This window comes from Hydra viridissima, unplaced genomic scaffold (genome assembly GCF_058129835.1).
Source record: "Hydra viridissima isolate aposymbiotic clone 2 unplaced genomic scaffold, HvirCarnegie_v1 scaffold_2, whole genome shotgun sequence".
NCBI classification, from domain to species: domain Eukaryota; kingdom Metazoa; phylum Cnidaria; class Hydrozoa; order Anthoathecata; family Hydridae; genus Hydra; species Hydra viridissima.
The window spans coordinates 6,743,998-6,765,088 of NW_028324301.1; the positions used below are offsets into that span (position 1 = coordinate 6,743,998).

The 21,091-nt window shown below is 29.4% G+C and overlaps 4 protein-coding genes and 2 non-coding genes across 13 annotated transcripts; 3 read left to right on the forward strand and 3 right to left on the reverse strand.

The window, feature by feature from the left end:
- Positions 1 to 549: 549 nt before the first annotated feature.
- Positions 550 to 2,244, reverse strand: LOC145187307 (large ribosomal subunit protein uL1-like). Its single transcript, XM_080063670.2, has 4 exons — positions 2,144 to 2,244; positions 1,676 to 1,980; positions 925 to 1,097; positions 550 to 742 (listed from the first exon to the last, which is right to left on the reverse strand). The coding sequence occupies exons 1-4, from the start codon at positions 2,146 to 2,148 to the stop codon at positions 572 to 574; spliced, it is 654 nt and encodes a 217-aa protein (XP_079919796.2). The 5' UTR covers positions 2,149 to 2,244; the 3' UTR covers positions 550 to 571.
- LOC145198531 (small nucleolar RNA SNORD24) lies at positions 1,439 to 1,511 on the reverse strand. The gene has a single exon (XR_013850491.2). It is a non-coding gene; the product is annotated as a small nucleolar RNA SNORD24 (small nucleolar RNA).
- On the reverse strand, positions 1,562 to 1,631 carry LOC145198542 (small nucleolar RNA SNORD18). The gene has a single exon (XR_013850502.1). It is a non-coding gene; the product is annotated as a small nucleolar RNA SNORD18 (small nucleolar RNA).
- A 1,717-nt stretch (positions 2,245 to 3,961) lies between the features above and the next one.
- Positions 3,962 to 7,003, forward strand: LOC145193320 (phosducin-like protein 3). The gene is made up of 2 exons (XM_090080393.1): positions 3,962 to 4,085; positions 6,213 to 7,003. The coding sequence occupies exon 2, from the start codon at positions 6,230 to 6,232 to the stop codon at positions 6,872 to 6,874; it is 645 nt and encodes a 214-aa protein (XP_089936519.1). The 5' UTR covers positions 3,962 to 4,085; positions 6,213 to 6,229; the 3' UTR covers positions 6,875 to 7,003.
- A 2,739-nt stretch (positions 7,004 to 9,742) lies between these two features.
- On the forward strand, positions 9,743 to 11,819 carry LOC145194057 (uncharacterized). 3 transcript variants are annotated; one of them, XM_090080402.1, is made up of 4 exons: positions 9,743 to 9,956; positions 10,110 to 10,263; positions 11,031 to 11,244; positions 11,327 to 11,819. In XM_090080402.1, exons 3-4 carry the CDS (start codon positions 11,065 to 11,067, stop codon positions 11,759 to 11,761), a joined length of 615 nt encoding a protein of 204 aa, XP_089936528.1. In that variant the 5' UTR covers positions 9,743 to 9,956; positions 10,110 to 10,263; positions 11,031 to 11,064; the 3' UTR covers positions 11,762 to 11,819. The 3 variants fall into 3 exon arrangements, with proteins under 3 accessions (XP_089936528.1, XP_089936527.1, XP_079927766.2); XM_090080401.1 differs by having other exon boundaries at positions 9,916 to 10,018; XM_080071640.2 differs by lacking the exon at positions 9,743 to 9,956 and having other exon boundaries at positions 10,044 to 10,263.
- A 1,503-nt stretch (positions 11,820 to 13,322) lies between these two features.
- Positions 13,323 to 20,938, forward strand: LOC149891700 (adenylate cyclase type 9-like). Of its 6 annotated transcripts, none has more exons than XM_090080396.1 (6): positions 13,354 to 13,497; positions 15,259 to 15,320; positions 15,486 to 16,983; positions 17,630 to 18,667; positions 18,765 to 19,997; positions 20,656 to 20,938. In XM_090080396.1, exons 3-5 carry the CDS (start codon positions 15,570 to 15,572, stop codon positions 19,988 to 19,990), a joined length of 3,678 nt encoding a protein of 1,225 aa, XP_089936522.1. In that variant the 5' UTR covers positions 13,354 to 13,497; positions 15,259 to 15,320; positions 15,486 to 15,569; the 3' UTR covers positions 19,991 to 19,997; positions 20,656 to 20,938. The 6 variants fall into 6 exon arrangements, with proteins under 6 accessions (XP_089936520.1, XP_089936522.1, XP_089936525.1 ...); XM_090080395.1 differs by lacking the exon at positions 13,354 to 13,497 and adding an exon at positions 14,962 to 15,131; XM_090080394.1 differs by lacking the exon at positions 15,259 to 15,320 and having other exon boundaries at positions 13,323 to 13,497.
- The last annotated feature ends 153 nt before the right edge of the window (positions 20,939 to 21,091 follow it).

A 21,091-nucleotide genomic window follows, 5' to 3' on the forward strand; every position in this document is an offset into this window, starting at 1 on the left:
AGATCATTTTTTTTCTTTTGTCAATAACTTCTAGCTTCTTGGAGTTAGGCACAGAAAAATGTCTAATGTAAGTCTTTTTTTATGTTTAATGTTTTGAAGACCTTATAGGGGGGTCTTACCTTTTTAAAAAGGTGTGTACACAGAAGAAAGGTTAAAAGCTTAAAAGGGGTCTAAGATCATTGATTTTACTACGTAAGTGTTTTATGGACGTCACCTTACCATGCAGATGTTATCAGCCTGACACTACATTAGGTAACAAAGAACTTAAAGGTACATAAAACTGTACATGTAAATTGTTTTTAAGAAGTATATTCAATATTTTAAACACAAGTATTTCAATAATCTCTTTCATTTCTATCAATTATTTTTTAAATTTATTCAGCCTAGTTTTTCTTACATATAATTTTTATTTTTTATAAGAAAATCCTTTGATATTAATTGGGAAATAGAGATAAATGTATCTATTATCTATTGAAGCTTAAGTTTTCAAACTGAAAATTGCAAAAACTTTGAGAAAAAATTGGAAAAAGACAAGAAGAACACTGAAAATGATGGCAAAAATTTTTATTCCTTAATACAGACGCTGAACTTTCCCCATTGTACTCTTAACATTCAAAGAGCGTACATTCTGCCAATTTTTCTTCAGAAGTGAAACCAAAAAATTGACAGCCAAAAAAATATTTTGGGCTAATTCATCCTCTGTCATTTCAACATGCCCAACAGCAACTGCCAAACATAAAACCTGAAGAATAATTTATTACAAAGGTTCACAAAGCAACAGACTTTGGCCAAGCTATTTTAAGAAAAGTAAAACCCTCAAAAAAAAGGGCTCGGCATATGCCTCCCAGTTGCTTGGCCTTACCAAAGATGATGAGGCAAAGACTTGCATCAAAACATCAATGTGCCAAGGTCCTGGTAACCTACCTTTTTCATTTGGAACTTAATTGTTGCTTTGATTTCATTTATTTTGTCCATCATTTTATCACCATGACTTATCATGACTGGAAATTTGCCTGCTTTATTAAGACCAGGACCAAGAAGACGAGGAATTTGCTTAATGAGTGAGTCTGATGCAACAAAACCATCATATTTCTTTGCTAAATAGAGAAAAATTAAATTTTATAAATGCACCAACATTTTATTAGTAATAATTTTTAGCTATTGAGCACTAGAAACACTAGGCTTATTTCATGCAAGATTCTCATTAATTCACTTAAAAGAAAATAAACTTACATATTAATAAGATAGAGAAAATTTAAGATGGGTAGAATTACAATCTTTAAATAGAAATGTTACTTAAAACATATCAATATGATAGAGTTCCTTAGTGATTTAAGGCTTATTAATTCTTTTTATGATTTATTCTAAGGCTGTCTTTCAGAGATTGATTTACAAAGCTCTATTGACATTTAATTCCAAATAACATTTAGTTTTGAATTGTCTCAGAGATCTTGGTGGATACTCGTCATCCATGCAGTCAAGAGTAGCAAATATAATGATCATCACAGACAATAAAAACACTTTAAAAACTTATAGAATTAAGAATAAATTATTTTCTAAAAAGATCAGAACTTCATTGTTATCATGTGTATCAAAAACACGGACCTGAAGTAGGAAGCTCATCATATCATTAACTTTAGAAAATCTAGAGAATTATCTATCCTTCATTACTTACCAAGCTTCTTCACAAGTTTTTTATCTTTATTTAACTTCTTTAAAGCCTCAACATCCATGAATGGAATATTGTTAGCCTTGGCCTCGTCACAGTGAGACTCATCACCGAGAACACAGATCTTTAACTTGGGTCTAGGGATGTTTTTAAGTCGGACTGTACCGCTAAAACGCTTATCTTTTTGGGGATCGTAATTCTTTAACCCAATCTGAAGTTCAACTGTCTCTAAGAAATTACGTTTCTTTTCTTTGGCACCATCTTGAACAGCTTTAACGACTTCATACAGCACGTCACGGGTGATTTTTGAACTAAAGAGATGTTGATTTTAATTGAAAAAAAGACTGAAAGATTAATGAGAAAACGATTCCTAACAGATAAGACAGATACCAAGTCAAAAAAACAATTCTGAGAATGTTTGATGTAAAAAGTTGATAAAGATTTTTTTAACAAAAAAAATTGGGAGATTCTTACGCCATGATGGTCAGTAAAACGTCTTTGAAAAGACTAAAATACGGAAAATGGTAGCCTAAGTATAAAAAAAGTTTTACTTTGCAGAATAAATTTATGCGTTTCAGATATACTTATTGTAAGATTTATTCTAAAAAATTAATAACATTTGAATTATAAAATAAAATTCATATTTTTTGTTTAGGTAAACTTGAAAAAATCAATTTAAATAAAAATATGAATTTTTTTGTGTTTTTTTTTTTTTTTTATAAACTTCAATTTTTATCTGAACCCTCCACCCTCCACCCTCCACCCCCTGTACCATTCTCTCTTTTTTATTTTTTCTACTGCCCTGAATTCTCTTTAAAGTTTTAGACCTAACCCAATATGGTGATTGTGCATTTTTATTAACATTAGTATTATAAATTCACTTATCTATCACACCATGGTACCTGCTATCAAAATGTTTGCAGGCCGTGGTACCTGCTATTCTGTTATTTGCAAAACTATTTTTTTTGCCCTAAAGACCCCAAACGGCGATCTAGAAATTATTTCAGGTTCATTTTATAATTAAGAACTAAAGTTTAAAAAATTACTAAAATTTTAAAAAATTAAAAACGATTTTTTAGATGCATTATACACAAGAACATTTTGTCTCTCTTACTTGAGGCAAATTGCTCTATGATATTGTCTGATAACGTCTTGCTTTAAGAACACAACCAGCTCTTGAGTTCCATTATCTTTTATGGCATCTGACTATGTTTCTATTTCAGTGAACTTTTAATTTATCATTTTATTATTAATATCTACTAAGTCATAAAAAAAAATTATCTCTCGTTTTTTCGCGTTGCTTCTTTTCAGGAATAATGAAATGCGTGCAAGAATCTTTGTCGTCACTGCTTTCATCCTCAACATTTAATTTATTATCTTAATGATTTATTTTCTCTGACAAAAACGGTTTTTACAAACAGGTTCGATTGCAGTCATACCTACAGTTTATCATACTTGTTAACTTATTAACTATATTATGTACTAATTTTCTTTTTTCAAGAAGGTTTTTGGAAACCAAAACTGTTCATATAGCTTGATTTTGTCTTATTAAAACTCTTAATTAGCTGTATTTTCAAATTTTGATATTTTTCTCCTTGTGGTTTGAGGATTTCTTTTTGGAAGGAGTTTTCATCAAAAATGATAAAGTTAATTACCATACATTTCTAACATTCCATTACAAGAACAGTTAGAAACCAACATCTAAATATTATTTTCCGTTTACCAATCGAAAATTTACAGTTATGAACTACATGATAGATACTGTGACAGCATTTTGAACACAGGATGTAAAAATTGATAAAAGTAATTAACTGTCAATTTTTAGCTTTTGTTTTTTAAAAAGAGTTTTTGTCGTATAACAATTTTTATATTGCCCCTACGTCGTATAACAATTTTTATTATTTTACCATTGATTTTCACTATATTTCGACCTAAACTCGGGAGGAGGTGCTATATTGCTACAGGAACCAATTGCAATATAGAGTCCAACTTGCAAAGGCGGTGAGAGAGCATATATTTTGGTTGTGTGTGGATGATGGGAAAAGCATAACGAGACGAGAAATGTCCCGGAAAAAGATAACGATACAAAGGAAAAAACTGTCCCGGAATAAAGTTATAAATCGGGACAATAATTTTGTTTCGGAATTTTAAAATTGTGTCCCGGATGTCATCGTCTCGTCTCGAATAAAAAAAATGACGAGACGCAGACGTTTATTTACAAGTATAGTCTGTCAGTCTTTTAGATGCCTTTTAAAAAGGAAGAATGTAATAAGTGCGAAAACTTTTTGTAACCTTGGTGCATCGTTGACATGAAAGCACAAGCGTTTTATATCAAACTTGGCGTAAAACAACTGTTTGAGTCTATTATATGCGTTAAACAAAACAAGATTTTTAATCTTAATTCAAGCTACAGCAAGTAATTTGACTTTTCTAATTTAATTTGTTTGTCACTTAAACTTCAAAGTATATTAGACTAACATAGACAAGGAAGAAAACATAATGTTGATTTACAAGTCAAAAAAAAAAAAATCAAAAAATCTTATAGCAGAGAAAATTACAACAGTTTGAAAATAATTTCTGAGTGAAGAAATCTATATATTGATATGCTTTCCGACTTTTTCTTAAACTTTTCTTTTAATACAATTTATATCAAACCAATTTAATATTACCTCATATATAAAAAATACTATTACAATATTTTTATTAAAAAATTTTTTGTATGAGTTTGAGTATATGAGTGATTTATATATATTTATCTTAATTTATCTTTGTTTTTCCCCATGTTCTACAGCAGTTGAGGTCTTTTTTATAACATGTTTGAAATACTCAAGATAAGAAAATATAGGAATAACCCAATATTTGCAGTAGCTTTTATTTGCTAGTTCAAAGGGACAGTAGGATAACTTTGTTTTTATATATATATATATATATATATATATATATATATATATATATATATATATATATATATATATATACATACAATACATACTGAACTTTACAGTATAAAAGAAAAAATAGGCTTATACCAAGTGTGCAAAACCTGTGTTTTTAAAAAAACAATAGTAACCTCAAATTGGTGTGCTAATGGAGAAAATCAATAAACTATTTGGGTAACTACTAATTCTGTCTATCATTCTAAAAAGCTACAATTTAATAACCCTGATTTTCCATTGTAACAAAATACCTGGGCCTGTACTTTTTGATTTGCCTGATGTTAAGCCCTGGATTTACCTGCCTCCACAGATAAAGTTGATTTGAGTGACCTTTTTAAGCTACATGATTTACATTGTAATAAACTTTCCCTACTTCATCAGCATGGCTTCAATGATTTAGTTAGAAACTTATATTTAGCAAATCAATATGTTGATTTGTTAGCATCCAGGCTGTAAAATAAAAGATTGCTGCAACCTGACACTTATATTTCCTTTTACAGCATCTAGGAAGCAGCACTGAGAATTTATTGTGTAACAATTCAGGTTTCAAAAAATCTATTCTTAGACTCTGCAGTGTTGATCACTTTTTTTTATTGCAACAATACTGTAGAGACTAAGAATGCATTTTGAATTTATAGCAGTTGAATATAAAAGGACCGTTATTGTTCTCTAATAAAATCACTTGGGTGAGTTTCTGGATAACTTGGGTGATGTGAGCTAAGTGCAAAAATCAAGTCCAATTGGACTCAAACATAATGGAAGATTACTGCTGAACCTTAATAGGGCATCCCAGAAGATGTGCATTAAAGATCATCAAAGAAAAGGATGTTTATGACTACAATGAATGATTTTTTTTTGTACAGTATTGCTTCCACATTTAATTATTTTATGTAAATTTACTGGCTTTTTTTTTTTTTTTTTTTATGATTATTTAAAAGTTTTATAAAAAATAGCTTACAAAGTTGAAACTAAGTTAAAGCTTTTAAAACATTGGTCTTAATTACCTCATTAGAGTTTATTGGCAGCAACTATTATCTTAGTATATTGTAAAAAACCCTTGTATAAATGACCCAAATAGTTGATCTTACAGCTTATTATAGCATTATTAATGGTATTTTAGGTGCTTAAGTTAGGTCATGTTCTGAGCTTGCTTTTTACTATATAGTTATTAAATTCTAGTAATAAAATGTTTTTTTGGTAATTTTTTAACTAATCCTTTAAAACAAAAATGTAACATGAATAATCAGGCTATTTGGTAAAAAAATTAACTCTTTGTTTCTTTTATTACTCTTAACTTTGTGTATCAAAGGAATGTAAACTAAACTTTGATAAGAGAATGTTTTATATGTGGGAGTTATTTGCCATGTAACTCCCACATATAAAACATTTCTCATATAACTTCATATATAAAACATGCATACAGTTAGATATATGTGTAAGTTATCTTTAATGTTCATTATTTTACAAACCTTAAAGTTTTAATTTGTTTTTTGTTTGTTTGTTTGTTTGTTTTTTTTTTGGGGGGGGGGGGGATTAGATTTTAAATCAGTGCATTTTTAATGAATTTTGTTATCTTTCTTATTATCTAATATTTATATATTTTTTAGTTTAAGAAACTAATACAATGAACGCTGTTGAGCAACAAGTAATGCAGGCTGCTCAAGTTGTTGAGAGCATAGTGGATGCTGAACTTGATCGTCTGGAAAATCTAGATGATGAGGATTTAAAAAGAATTCGCCAGGATCGAATAAATTCAATCAAAAAATTAGCCCTAAGAAAAGAGGAATGGAAGAGAATTGGCCATGGCGAATACCAAGAACTGAAAGATGAAAAAGAGTTTTTTGATGAGCAAAAAAAAAGTGAACGTTTTGTTTGTCATTTTTATAGAGAGAGTACATTCAGATGCAAAATTATTGATAAACATCTTGATATCATTGCAAAAAGGCATATTGAAACTCGCTTTGTTAAGGTCAACGCTGAAAAATGTTTATGGTTGGCACAAAGGCTCAAAATTAAAGTTCTTCCAACATTAGCTTGTATAAAAGATAGTAAAACTAAAGATTTTATTGTTGGTTTTGATGATTTAGGTGGAGTAGATGAGTTTCCTACTGAATTGTTAGAATGGAGGTTAAGCTTGGCAGAGATGATTGACTATAGTGGTGACAAGCCCTCAGCTAAACCCAGGGCTCAATCAAAAGTGTTAGGATATCCTGATCAAGTTAAAAGTGCGCATGGAAATGATGATGAAAGTGATGATGATGAGTATTAAAATGCAGTTTTATTTATTAATAACATCTGTTGTTTTATTCAATTTATTGAACTGCAAACTATTGGTCTTCAATCAAAATATTGTACAATTAAGCCCTCTAGGTTTGTCAATAAAGACTAGTTTTATAAATGTTATTTTTTCTTGTTCTACTGAAAAATATTAGTTATTTATTGAATATTTAAATCTTAGATTTTTTTTAATATAAAGTTTCTTTACAAAAAATGTCCACTACAGTGAAAATAACTTGTGTGAAGGTTTTTTGGAATAGGATTGGTTAGGTTGGAATAGGATTACAGTAGTAGATAGATAGTGATGTATTTGAAGGGATGTTTCAATGTATTTACACATTAAATTAGTGGCATGGCAGAATTGTATTTGTGATATGTAATTGCTATTCTATGGTTTGCTTGAAATAAATGTTAATTTAAAAAGAAAGCTTTTTCTACTCTAAGTAAAAGAAAAGTTGAACGGTTGCAGAACTTTTAAAGTTTTGATTGGCCTATATTTTTTTGAGTTTAAAATATTAATTTATATGACTGATATTGAACTAATTGTTAAATTTATGTATAAAACTAAAAATGTATTTGTCTCTGCTTTTATGGCTAAAAATATATATTAATATTTAAAGCAGTATTTCAATTGTGGGGAAAAAAAGGCAGTTCAATCAATCAAATAAATCTATTGGATAAACAAAGTGTGATCAGTTTTTCCATAAGTTTAATTGGCTATTAACAAAAGTGTTAATTAGTATGCGACCAAATAAATCTGCATATATTCATAGACGGAAGTGGAATATAAGAATTCCGAAAAAAACACTTAAAATTGATTTCTGACAATATGATCTGCTAAACTTTACTATAAATTGGACCTAAATTCAAAAAATTGTCCAAATTAATAATTTTACTTTGAAAATTATTTCAGTTGGTAATAAATTTGTAATTTTCACAGAAATAACTGCCAGAAAAAGCATATCCGATGCGGTTCGATGTTAAATCATTAGAGTAGTGAATACTGGAAAACTGAACTGTGAAATAAGCAAAGCGCTTAATGTTTCGGAGAAATGCGTTCGAAAGGAAAATTACAAGACGAGCAATAGTGTCAAAGAGTTGCCGAGGACCGGCAGATCATTTTAGACAACAGACCTAGACACAAAGTTATTGAGAGGTAAGAAAAACCCTTAGTATTAGTAACAGTAAACTTGTTAATGAGTTTAAAAGAAATTTTAAAATATTAATATATGTGGAGAGACAGTTAGAAGGATTTTAGATAGATATAGAAATCGGTTCATGTAAAGTAGCTAGAAATTAAGCATCAGAGTTTCGGAAGTCTTGTATGTACAATACTGCCCTCAACGATACTTCGAGTTCCGAACGATTTGTTGACCGATTCCGTTATGTTAAGTTTACAAGGCAGAGGAGGCTTAACTGGTATCTGGGGTTGCATTTCCCGCACTGAATTTGTTAAAGAATATACGGGCCGAATTAATCAATTTATCTACAAGGACAATGACACTCTTGAAAATGAGCCTTTACCATCTGCTTAATTGTAATACAAATTTGTTTTTAGTTCTTTATTTTCAAGCAAATAAATTTATTTTTTTTAATATTTGTAATAAACTAATGTTTTTTCTATCAGAAATAAACTTTTTTTTTATTTTATTTAAAAACAATATTTAAATTGTTTTTGTTTTTTTATGGAAAACGTAACCTTATCTCATAAAAAAAAAAGTAAGCTCTTTTATAAATATGTGCACAACTAGTTTTACAACATTTGTAATTGTGTGGTTATTGTCAAAAGATTATTGTCATGATGCATTCAAAATTATTTGTGAATACTTCCCTTTCACGTCCAAAAGATTGTGACGTCATGACGTTTTTAAAGCCCTATAAGCAATCCCGAAAAAAATTAAGTTACGATCACTATTTATATAAGAACAACAACAACAACAAAAACAATATTTTTCAAATAATAATTTGTCTTTATTTACACTCATTTAAAAGGTCATGTAAACAGGATATTGAAGAATGCTAAAGTCGTAACATGCATTACAAAAATTGTACTACTAAACTAATTTTCTCGATGTTATATCGAAATATCGCATTTGCTCAAAATAAAAATCTAATTTTTCTAAAATGATTTCCAGTTCATTTCTTACATTAAAATTTTGAAGAGAAAAAAAAAAAAGCGACGCGGATATGATTTCAGTTAGTAACTAGTTTTCGAAATAAATTTTAATTGCTTCATTCTATAATGGTTGCTAGTGCTTCTTTTTCAGAAACTCTACAGACAATCCCAATGATATATTAAGAATAACTAGATGTCTAACTGCCGTATATCGGTATAAGAAAAAGTGAAGCAAAAATCATATAAATAGCGTAAAGATTTTGCCCCCCATAATGGCCGATTTTTGCTTCAAAAAATACGCGGAAGTTAGACATCTAGTTATTTTTAATATATCATTGGACAATCCTCATCTTAATATGGTATGGCAACTAAGTTTATTAAAACCAAAGGTTTTATTGCTAATACATCGGAAATTATTTTTAAAAGATTTCCAATGAAACTTATTACTCTTCTACTGCGACAGTAACACGAAGAATAATTTCCAGAATCGCATGTAAATGATAGCTGAAGATGCCCTTCTTTAAATTCCTATGGTCGTTAAGAGCATTAACAAAGCATGCTTCCGCCAAATTGGTTTTGATGCTATTTGTCTCAGCTTCATATCTATTTTATTTAACTGTCGATTCACCGTTTAAAAATCCAAACAAATTTCCCCTCCCCCTCTCCCTCCCCCCTCCCCTTTCTCCCCCCCCCCCCCCACCAACATTTCGGTTGTGGGATACGAGGGGCTCTAACCGCGGCTTTGTTTTGAATTTTGAGCTCACCGTAACCATTTTTAACACTCTACGTATAAGTTATGTGGTTTGCTCCTAATCACATTTTATGAGACCGATTGTTTTGAGGCCAACTTTAGATAATAGACTCTAGTTTGTAGGCGTCTCTTTTATATAACTGCTTAGCGACTCTGTTAGAAAAATGCCGAATTCAGCCAATAGAATTATTTGCAATGGAAAATATGGTAACAAAATAATTAATTTCAATAAATCCTTGGTTAAGATTTAATAAGTAGTTCTAAATGAAGTATGATTTAATTTTTTTCAAAAATCAAGTTCTTAATCTACTTATATTGTTAAATTAAAGTAACAACAATGTCCTCTCTTTTTTTCTTTAGTTATTTTAAATTTTACTGAAAAAAAAAGGGGAAAAGAAGAGAAAGCTGTTTCAATGTTTTTGTGAACCTCTTTATCTTGGATGATGTCTTTTCCTAACCGAAACTCGAAAATTCAAATCAATATTGAAGTAGTTATTGATGTTATATGACCTTGGTATGTCTTATGTTTTAAGTTTGTTTTTTTTTCTACATCTACTACTTTATCACTCTAAATCCTTAATTCTTTACTTATAATACTTAGCTAATTATATGCATGTGTCTTGATATTATATTTGGTACTCCTGCCATTCATAATAATCACTGTTTTGGTAATAATAGTGATTGTTATGACTGACAGTAGTAACAAATATTACTGTAGTATTAGCTGAGTATTTTTGTAAGTAATTTTTATGGAAGACTGTTGCCTTGGTTAACACTTTTCCATGATTGTAAATACTATAGTAGCAATTGTCAGAGTAGTGATTACACTGGATCAATGTATAAAATAAATTCGCTCAGTAATTTTAATTTATAAAATCCTTCATAGTTCTTATCCTTTTAAGCTCACTTATGAAGAATACTTTAAGTATCTTAAATCAATTTAATGCAAACAGTATCTGTCTACACTAATGTTTTTGTTTACATGAATATTGTTTTTAAAAAATAAAACAAGAATTTTATTTAACAAAATATTGATAAAATTTTAAATGGTATACCCAGGTATAAATTTAACCAGCAATGCTAAATAAATTATAAGTATAAAACTTGTCGTTTTCTAAGTTTTTTCATATTTCTCCTTGCATTAGAAGATTTATAAATAAACAATAAAGTTTAAAAAGAAAATAAATATATTTGTGATACTACATCTAATATCTCTAATATTTCTAATATTAGATGTAGAATCACAAACAGTTCTTTAAAGCTTATGAAAAACTTTTTTAGGTGTTATATAGGAAGGCGATACTTGGAAGCAGCAATGAATGCACTTGAAAAAGATGCATCTTTTACTGTGACATGGAGGCCTTTCCTAATTGATGCACAGTGTCCTTCAGAGGGTATTCCTTATCAAACATACTTAGTCAATAAGTTTGGAGAAAAAGTTGCGAAGCAAGAGATGAAAGGGCAAGGTCCAGTTGCAAAAGCTGGGAAAAGTGTAGTAAGATTTTAACTACAACTCAATTTTTTTTTAGCCCTATTTCTTAAAGTTTCTGTGTGCTATTTTGTGTCTTTTTTTCAAGGGTATCAAATTTGATTCTGATCGATATGTAGTGAATTCAATAAAGAGTAACTTGCTACTTCAGTTTGTTCTTGAAAATTATGGGCAGCAAAAGCAATCTGAATTACATGAGCTTCTATGTAAGCAATATTTTGAAAATTCAGTAAACTTAAATTCAGATTCAGTTCTAAAACAGCTTTCTGAACAAGTGGGTATTGATTCTATTGCGGCTGTTCAATATTTTACATCTCCTTCAAATGAAAAAAAACTTTTTAAAGATATTCAAAAGAGAAAAATGCGTGGTATTGTTGGTGTACCATACTTTCAGTTTTCTGTTGACAAAGTTACTGATATTCAGCCTATAGGTTTTTCTGGTGCTCAGTCAAAGTCAGGGTTCATTGATACTTTACAGAAATTACTAAAAGAATATCAAAAAGTTACAAAAGCTAAAACTTAAGTGGTTTTATATTTTTATATTTTGCAATTATATTTTATAATAAAGTAGGTTTCACAAATTAGCTGTTTTTATGCGTCAAATTGCAACTCAGCATGGGTTTTGCTTTTGAGTATATACAATTGTAAATTGAATTTGAACCATTAGTGTACTACATAAGCTGATCATACATCTTTATTTATGAATAGGGCATAATTTGGGTTTGCTAATGAACTTTACATTTGTTTTGTACCCATTTAAATTAAAGCAGTTATTCTTACTGTACAATTTGTTTAAAGGATTTTATTCAGGCTATATACTATATTATTAAAACTATTATATTACTGATTTTTTTAAAATTTATTTAAAGCATGCAAGTACTTCATAGTTGTTTATGATGATTGCTGATTCACTTATTTATATCAGCATTCTGATGATATTTATAACTTAAAAATGCTTCATACTATATAGCTTAATTTTTTAAATGTTTTTATAAGTATATATATTCTGTTGATTTATAAAAATTTCACATAATATAAGACTTTTTATTTGAACATGTTTTTGCAGGGGTAAAATTTAAATTCTATACATAAGATCATGTTTAAAAAGAATGTATTGCAGTAAGTTTTTATATCAAGAACTTATTGATAATACAATATTAAACTGCTTTTATAGATATCGAAAGTTAAAGACAGAGCTTTCATTTAAAGAAATCTATGAGTTAAGCAGAAATACGCGCTTAGAAAATAAAAATGTGTGTAAAACGGAAATAAAGGATAGCAAAGTTTACAGCCGTAGTACTTGAAAAGTTTATACAAGGTGTAATTTCAATACGTATAAAAATTAAGAGAGTATATGATTTCAGAACTGTAGACAATAAAAGACGCTTCTTTTTTCGGTTGTGTTGTACATGGAGAAGATAAGAAATCACAAATAAGCTAGAACAAAGCGTTTCTTTTAATAAGCAATATGGTGCGAGCTATGACAGCAATTCATAGTCTAATGAATCGGAATTTTTCATCTCAATGTGGAATTTTAAAAAGCTCCACAAAATGATAAATAATAACGAAGCAACTTCATAAATAATGTAAACATAAACAACAATAATGAAACATTTACTACAATATAGAAACAAAATCGCAGCGTACGTGTGATTAGCTGTGTAACTGTATTTGTTTACGTGCTTGTTGTTTGTATGTGCGATTTATGCTTCAAGTAATCTTCGCCGTTAAAAAGGTCAAATCCGTAAAAACAATATTCTTGAGTTATTTTGGTTTGAGCACTGAGATTTAAACCGTGTTCTTCGAATGTTAAGATGCGATTCTAGCGTTGTTTCAGAAACTGACTTAAAATAACTTATCTGGTTTCTCTTTTCACGCCTTTAAAACATAAACCTAAAATTACTACTGAAAGAACGTTATTGTGGTCTTTTTAAAATAAAATGTCATTGATAAAAAGTTATTAACACATAGAAATAGATGAGACCTAAAAAGTTCTACTCATGACGTCTTGATTTTAAGACTGTTTATTGTTTACTCAGAACTTGACGACTTCATGAGAACCCTCGTCTTGACAAGTACCTTTTGTCTTATTTAGCCCTATTCAACTGGCATTAAGCTCGTTAATCTAGGTGTAACTCTCATTTGTATTGCTTGGCACAGGTTAATTAATTGAGTAGATATATATTTCCTCTTCAATAAGTACTTTGTTTTGTGAATAAGTTTTGGAAAATTACTGTTGAGTTTTGCAGTTTGAAGAAGGTAAGCTCCATTATCATTTTTATCACCTTAACCATCATCATCATCATTATCATCATCATCATCATCGTCATCATCTCTATAGATTTTATGGTCGTTTTTTCATGGTCCAACATAAGCTGATCATCATTACTAAATTCATATTACTGTAATCTGTAATTTCATATTACGTGTAATCTATAAATTCATATTACTATTAATGCTTTTTCTTTTTTTAAATTTATGAATATCGTGTAGTCTATAAATTCATATTACTATTAATGCTTTTTCTTTTTTTAAATTTATGAATATCGTGTAATCTATAAATTCATATTACTATTAATGCTTTTTCTTTTTTTAAATTTATGAATATCGTGTAATCTATAAAAAATATCCAGAATTTATATTAGTTGGAGCAAAAATCATGAAAATTATTTTCTGATCATTTAATATTAATGTTCCTTAAATTCTGTCTTTTAATGCGTCATTGACGAGGAAGGAAGTTCTAAAGGATAGCTAATCATTTATTTTGTAACTCTGTAATCTTGTATATCTTATTTTAACTATTTAGCCGGCTAGTTATGCTGTTTACTCAAAATTTGAGAGTATGAGTAGCTAAGTAAATGATAGGAGTATTAAATACGAAAAGAAAGCAAGAATCTTCACTGTTTTCAAAATACTAGATATAAGATTTCACGGCATAAACGAACCGAGTCTAAATTTTTACAAAGTTAAAAGAAAAAAAAAACCATTTTTAAAGCAATGTTCGATGAGGCTTAACAACTCCCCCTTTGGATAAGATTTGATAAACTCGAGACTGATAGTGAAGTCTGGGTAGTGACTCAGCGACTTAATTCTGAAAGGAGAAAAAAATTTAACGTTACAAGCTTTACTTTAAATAATTTTATTCGACTCGTTGAGCTGATGCTTATAGATGTGAGTGCATAATTCCCATGCCATCAAAGCATGCATTTGTGGTAAAAAGTGATTCGTCTCAAATTTATGTTAGCAAGACCCTAAAATTTGAATGTCTGAATAAATAATTACAAACTTGCAAATGAATTTTAAATCAAACTAGTTTACGAAAAAGTCTCTATCGTTAGTTTTTAAAAGTGCACGTTTCTATTATCAATATTAACATATATATTTGGGTAAGTTATCGATCACCCACGTTCGAGACTCCCACTTGTTGTGTTTAAGTTGGGATTACACCTGGCGACCGCCTTTTGCAATATCAAGTTTGTTTTTTAAACTTATGATAAACAAATTTGAGACTTGAGCTTGGTCTTCGATAAAATGAACAGCTTTTCAGTTATTTGATTACAAATGATTAAGTAATGCTGAATGTAAATAATTAATTTTACAGTATATAAACGTTTTTACGCAGCCGTAAAAGTAATTACTTTGACAATCGGTTTTTATCAATTATTTAGAACGAATATTTAAAAAAATTCTCTATACGTATTTTTCAAACTTTTTCTTTTCAATATGTATCCTTTCTGTTGTTGCTTTCATTTGTTGAATCAGTTTTTTTATGTTCCCTTAAAAACATGCATACGCGACAAAGCTGAATGTAAAATCTATTAAGGGTTGAAGCTAATCCAAACAAAAACAACTAGTCAGTATAAATATATTGCGTATATGCATAAATGAAAAAGGTAATATTTACGTTAAATATACGACACAGTTGTTTATTTTACAGATTCATTTTGTTATATGTATAGATGTAAAAAAAAGATATAATAATTGATGTAATAAAAAAAGCTGTTTATTTATACACTTCAGTTGAATTTAAAGCTACTAGTCACGTGATAGCAGTATTGTATAAATCTGGCGTCGTCAATAAAGTATATAGTAATTTAACTTATTTTTCCAATTTTAATATTGTAAGTTGTTATATCTAAAAGTTATTATCAGCACGTAATGCGCTGTTAAATCTAGCTATAGGTGTTCAAAAACTGATAATTTCTAATGAAGTTAAAGTTTTTTTTTTTGTTTTTTTTTTTTTATAGTTTTATAAGGAAAGAAAAATCTAGAACTGGATTATTTGTCAAGTCTGCGCGTTTGTTTTTGAAGATTGCCTAAAAATCTATATTATGCTTAATGGGCATAAAAAAACACCTCAGATTGGGGCTGACGATACTTCAGATGTATCAATGCAGGCAGATACATCTTATCTTAGCAGGAAAAAAGAACAAGAATCTAATCACAAGCCAACGCAGAATAATGACAAACCTTCATTCAGCTCTATCGTTGACACAAGAAATCGAAAAGGCTTATTGCCACTGTTATTTGAACGAGCCTCTGGAAATATATTTAATCCATGTTTTGATTCTGAAATTTTAGAATCAGAGTTCCAACGTCTTAGTGTTACAATTGATAAAAGATGTTTTCAGATCGCTTTACTTTACATGGCAATTGTTTCTGTAATACTTGCTATATATATTGCATCAAGCCACAATGATATTAGCTATCAAGTTCAACTATCAATAACTTGTGCTGTTTCTGGTGTTTTTGCTATTTTAGTATTTCTTTTTACCAGAATTGATAAGTTGTATAATAAATTATATGTTGCAAGAGCTTTATCAGTTTCACTAACCCTATTATTTTGTGGCGCAGAAGTTGCAACATTTTTTGTAGTTAATGATACAAGCTTTTCATATAGTGCACGATTTGGACTTGCAACATGCATGATTACTGTTGTTTACACAATGATGCCAGCACTGCCACTCTATGGAAGTTTCATTCTTACATTAGCCTATTCAGTAGCACGAGAGTTAGCTGCTTCATTTAGGACTACAGATAAAAGAAGTGGGTATGATATTGGTGGTATAGTTATTCTCCATTTATGCATCCATGCATTAGGTATCACAGCTGTGTTTATGGCACAAGTTCGTAAAAGAAGTACTTTTTGGCGAGTTGGGCAAAGTGTGGTGGCAAAACAAGATTTAGACATTGAGCAGCGTGTTAAGAACCGCATGATAAGATCAGTTATGCCTAAGAAAGTTGCAGACTTTTTAATTGAAAATGGCTTAAAACACAAGCGAGTTGACAATACAAAAAAGCAACCATTTTTTAAAGCATTTAGACCCTTTACCATGTATAAAATGGAAAATGTTAGTATATTGTTTGCTGATATTGTAGGATTTACTAATATGTCAGCTAATAAAGAAGCTGATGATCTAGTTCATCTTTTAAACTTATTATTTGGTAAATTTGATGAGTTGACAGAAATCAACAACTGTGAAAAAATCAGTACTCTTGGTGATTGTTATTATTGTGTTGCTGGATGCCCTGAGGAGTCAGAATATCATGCCATTTCTTGTATTGAAATGGGCTTAGATATTGTTGAGGAAATAAAAAATTTTAGACATAAAACTGGGGAAGAAGTAGATATGCGTGTAGGTATTCATACTGGAAATGTACTTTGTGGGATTGTTGGGAATAGAAGAAGAAGATTTGATGTTTGGTCAAATGATGTTAACCTTGCAAACAAAATGGAGTCTAAAGGTTGCAAAATTAAGTTTTAATACATGTATTTGTGTATTGAATATAAGAGTGGAATTTTTCCATAAGATTTTTCAAAACAATTCAAGGTTTAAATTACCAATATAAAAAAAATTAAGTTTTTTTTTTTTGCAATATAACTTTGCATAAGCTTAGGATTTAGTTAAAAGTTTGATGCTAAAAGAAAGTGTTTTATAGAAGAAATTAATGCATAAAAATAAATATTTATTTAATAGTTATTATTTAAAAGCTTAAATTAAATTCTTAAGCCAAAAATGAAATACACCTTGGTGTTAAGCCAATTTTTCAGTAAAAGTATAGGAGTTAAAGTGATTTAAAGACTTTTTTTCTGTTGTAAAAATGTGCTTAAGTTTTAAAGTATGTCCAATTTTTTTTTTTTTTTTTTTTTTTTTTCGTAAAATTTCCTCATGGACATTTTTTTATATTAGAATGAACATAATGTTTTTTAAAGAGTTTAAAAAACTATTTTGTAAGCATTAAAGCTATGTTAGTGTTATGAATTTATAAATTATTTCAGTTATTAATTTTTAACTTTAGTTTTTGTTAGCATTTTTGTTAGGATTACTGTCAACTTGATTTTACTTAATTTTTTTTAGAAAAGCTTCAAGTTTTGTGTATTTTTGTTTAGGAAAACCTGGAATGGTTCATCTAACTGAAGTTACTCGAAGATTTTTTGGTGATCAATATGAGCTTATTGATGGTGCTGGAATTGAATATTCTGGTGGCAAATTGAATTCTTATTTCATTGCATGTCGCAAAAATGGCTTAAGTGCATATAAGCCTTGGCAGAAAGACCGTGAAAAAAATACTGAGAGACATTCAGTGACTAGTTTACAGGGTGATTATGGTAAGAGAACAGACAGTGTTGCAAATGTAATTGATGGCTTAGATGTTGAAACAAAAAAAAGATTTGCTGAAGTAGCTGCAATATCAAAATCTTCATTATCTATAAAGTTAGATGTGGATTTGAGTTTGCATAATCATAATGCTGCTCGTTCAAATTCTGAGGACAGTATTGAAAATGAATTTTTAACTAAAAGTGTCTCATCTCCTTCTTCCCCCAGTCATCTTCAGGGAGCCTTTTCTAAAACTCCTTTGCCCTATCCTAGGCTAAGTGCTACATTTAACTTTACATATGGTTTGACATTAAATGAAGCTCTTATGAGAGATGCAATGAAGGCTTCAAATGATAATCAACTTGTAAAACTTATGCATGGTAAAAAAATTCAAAGAGAGTATTTTTTCAACCCTCCGCTACATTGGTGGTCACTTACATTTATTGATGAGGCTAAAAATGACAAAAGAGAAAATGATGAAGATATAAATAACTATAGACAATCTAAAAATCTTAAGAATATTACTGAAGCAAAATATAGAGATGAAGGTTTTAAAGGGTTCAAATTAAACCCAAAAGTTACAACATTTGCTTCTCCAAAGGTTCATTTTTTATTTGATGTGGTAACAAGTGCTTTAATCTTAGTAGGAATTGTTATTGTTTGCATTCTTCTGTTCTTCAACAGTTTTCCATCAAGTTTAATAGCTTTTATTGTTTTTTGCCTTCTTGCAATGTTAGCTCTGCTTATATTTCAATGTTATAAATTCTCTCCATCAAAGTTTCAACGAAAGATCAGTCGATGTGCTGCTCATCCTGAAAATAGTGAGTTAGGTAGGTCATGCTATCAATGTTTTAACTTGATTTTAAAATTTACACTTTATGATAATGTCCTGATAATGGTACAGCTAAATCTAAATTTTTTTTGTAGGTAGCACAGATGACATTAACTCAATTAATTTGGACAGTATTACAACTCAAAGTCACCAGGATTTGACAATCAATTCAAACTACCATCAATCTTTTAAAAATAAGATTTTTTCTGCATGGGTTACATCACATTTATATGGTGGCATTATTATGTGTCTCCCAATCATTGTTATTTTCTCAACATATCAAGACTGCACACATAAAAAATGGGGCAAGAATAAGGTTGAACATTTTTCAATGCTTATGTTTGTTGGCCTGCTCCATTTTTGCAGTTTTACACAATTGTCTTCACTGATGAAGACTGGTATTGCCTATACTTGGGCACTTGCTTTTATCTTAATGCTTGTGGTTTCACCTAACCATAACTGTATGAGTCATAATTCAAATATTGAGCGGGTTATGATAATGGATATTGTTTTAGTAGTAGTTCTTCAGATTATGCTGATAACAGTTCTTAATCGCATACATGAGCAAGGTGTCAGAGCAAATTTTTATGGTGATAAAGAAGCAGCAGAACAAAAGAATATTGCTTTAGAACAAAAACAAGTTGCTGATTGGCTGATTAATGATATGTTTCCTCGCCATGTTTCTGAACAATTAAAGTTCACTAATCACTGTTCTAAGCATTATGATATGGTAGGTGTACTCTTTGCCACTATTGTTAACTTTAGTGGATTTTATGAAGAGAATTTCGCAGGTGGTCTTGAATGCATAAGAGTACTTCATGAGCTTGTTGCTGATTTTGACAATGAGCTTATAAAGTTTGATGACATTGAGAAAATTAAAACCGTCTATGGCACAACTTTTATGGCAGCATCTGGATTAAATCAAACTAATAAAGGTGTCCATTTTTCTGGTGAAGTATATTCACAGTATGACCAATATTTGCATTTAAAATCCTTGATGGACTTTGCTCTTGTAATGCAAAAGTCCTTAGATGATTTTAATGAAAATATGCTAGGGTTTAGATTTCATCTTCGCTGCGGTTTTAACGCAGGTCCTGTTACTGCAGGAGTTATTGGTACTATGAAACCTCAATACGATATATGGGGTGATACAGTTAATGTAGCTAGTCGAATGGATTCAACTGGTGTAGTTGATAAAATTCAGGTTTCTGAAGAATGTATGAAAAAGCTAGAAATTTTTTACACTTTTGTGGAGCGTGGATCGATACCTGTAAAAGGTAAAGGAATGGTGTCTGCTTATCTACTTGTTGGGAAGAAATGAATACCATGTATGTAGTAAAAGCTCATAATTTTTTTTAAAGTTTATCAGTTTTTCTACTTTCTATTTTTACTATTTTAAAAATTATTAAAATTGTTAATTCAGGTAAATTAACATAAAAATCATGTTCTATAAAAAAAAATCTAAAAATCATCATCAAGCACCCAAGATACTTCATACCGAGCAAGGCGCCTTAAAAGCTATACTTTTATTGCATAAACTGTTTTTTTCTTTTTTTGACTTATTTTTCAAGTTAAAAAATGAAAATGTTATTCTATTTCATAACGGTTTCCTTTCTTTTATATTTTTTTTGTTACAATTTAAAGCTCTACAGTCAACTGCTAGTTTACTTTTAAGGAAAAGCATTTAAATAAATACGAAGGGGGGCTAAACCTTACTTTTTTTATTCTTAAATAAAGAATCTTTCTTGAACCTTTTATGTGACAACAGGGTTTTATAAGTTCGCTGCTCTACGTGTGTACTTGAATATCACCGTAGAAGTTCATATAGTATTCTTGGTCGTGCTTTGGTTTAGAATACTTTTAATAAGGCTTGAGCATGCCCTTAATTTTTCTTTCTGAGTCTGAAGCTCTGTAGCAATTTGCATATGATTTTGAAAACTCTTGTAGATAGTTAGCGCTTATAATAAACGTAGGTTTTACTTTTAGATTCCATTACTATTTTGAGAGAAGAATAAAGAAGACCATGGATCGCTAGCTGTTCCGCTGATGAGAACAGTTTTTTTTGACTGCAGCGTTGGTTCCGTACCTTTTGCACGAATAGAGATGATCCTTCAGATTGTTTCAACTCTTGAAACTTTGATCTGTTTTTATAGAGATATAAAATTTAAATGATTGTATATGTACATACAATAGTTATGAACTTGGAATAATTTAGTATTCACGCTCTAAGAATTCTTCAGTATTCATTTCTTTTTTTTAACATGTGTCATATATATATATATATATATATATATATATATATATATATATATATATATATATATATATATATATATATATATATATATATATATATATATATATATATATATATATATATAAAGCATGGTGGAAACTAAGTATTTATTTGTTCTCTCAAACT

Bases quoted from the DNA above. Each gene is read 5' to 3' on its own strand.
- LOC145187307 (XM_080063670.2), bottom strand. The intron at 1,098-1,675 runs GTAAGTAATGAA...TTCTCTATTTAG, and splicing joins AAAACTTGTGAAGAAGCTTG to CAAAGAAATATGATGGTTTT. The intron at 743-924 runs GTAGGTTACCAG...ATTATTCTTCAG, and splicing joins TTAAGTTCCAAATGAAAAAG to GTTTTATGTTTGGCAGTTGC.
- LOC145193320 (XM_090080393.1), top strand. From the start codon at position 6,230: ATGAACGCTGTTGAGCAACAAGTAATGCAGGCTGCTCAAGTTGTTGAG.
- LOC145194057 (XM_090080402.1), top strand. From the start codon at position 11,065: ATGAATGCACTTGAAAAAGATGCATCTTTTACTGTGACATGGAGGCCT. The intron at 11,245-11,326 runs GTAAGATTTTAA...CTTTTTTTCAAG, and splicing joins CAAAAGCTGGGAAAAGTGTA to GGTATCAAATTTGATTCTGA.
- LOC149891700 (XM_090080394.1), top strand. From the start codon at position 15,570: ATGCTTAATGGGCATAAAAAAACACCTCAGATTGGGGCTGACGATACT. The intron at 16,984-17,629 runs GTTGCAAAATTA...ATTTTTGTTTAG, and splicing joins AAACAAAATGGAGTCTAAAG to GAAAACCTGGAATGGTTCAT. The intron at 18,668-18,764 runs GTAGGTCATGCT...TTTTTTTTGTAG, and splicing joins TCCTGAAAATAGTGAGTTAG to GTAGCACAGATGACATTAAC.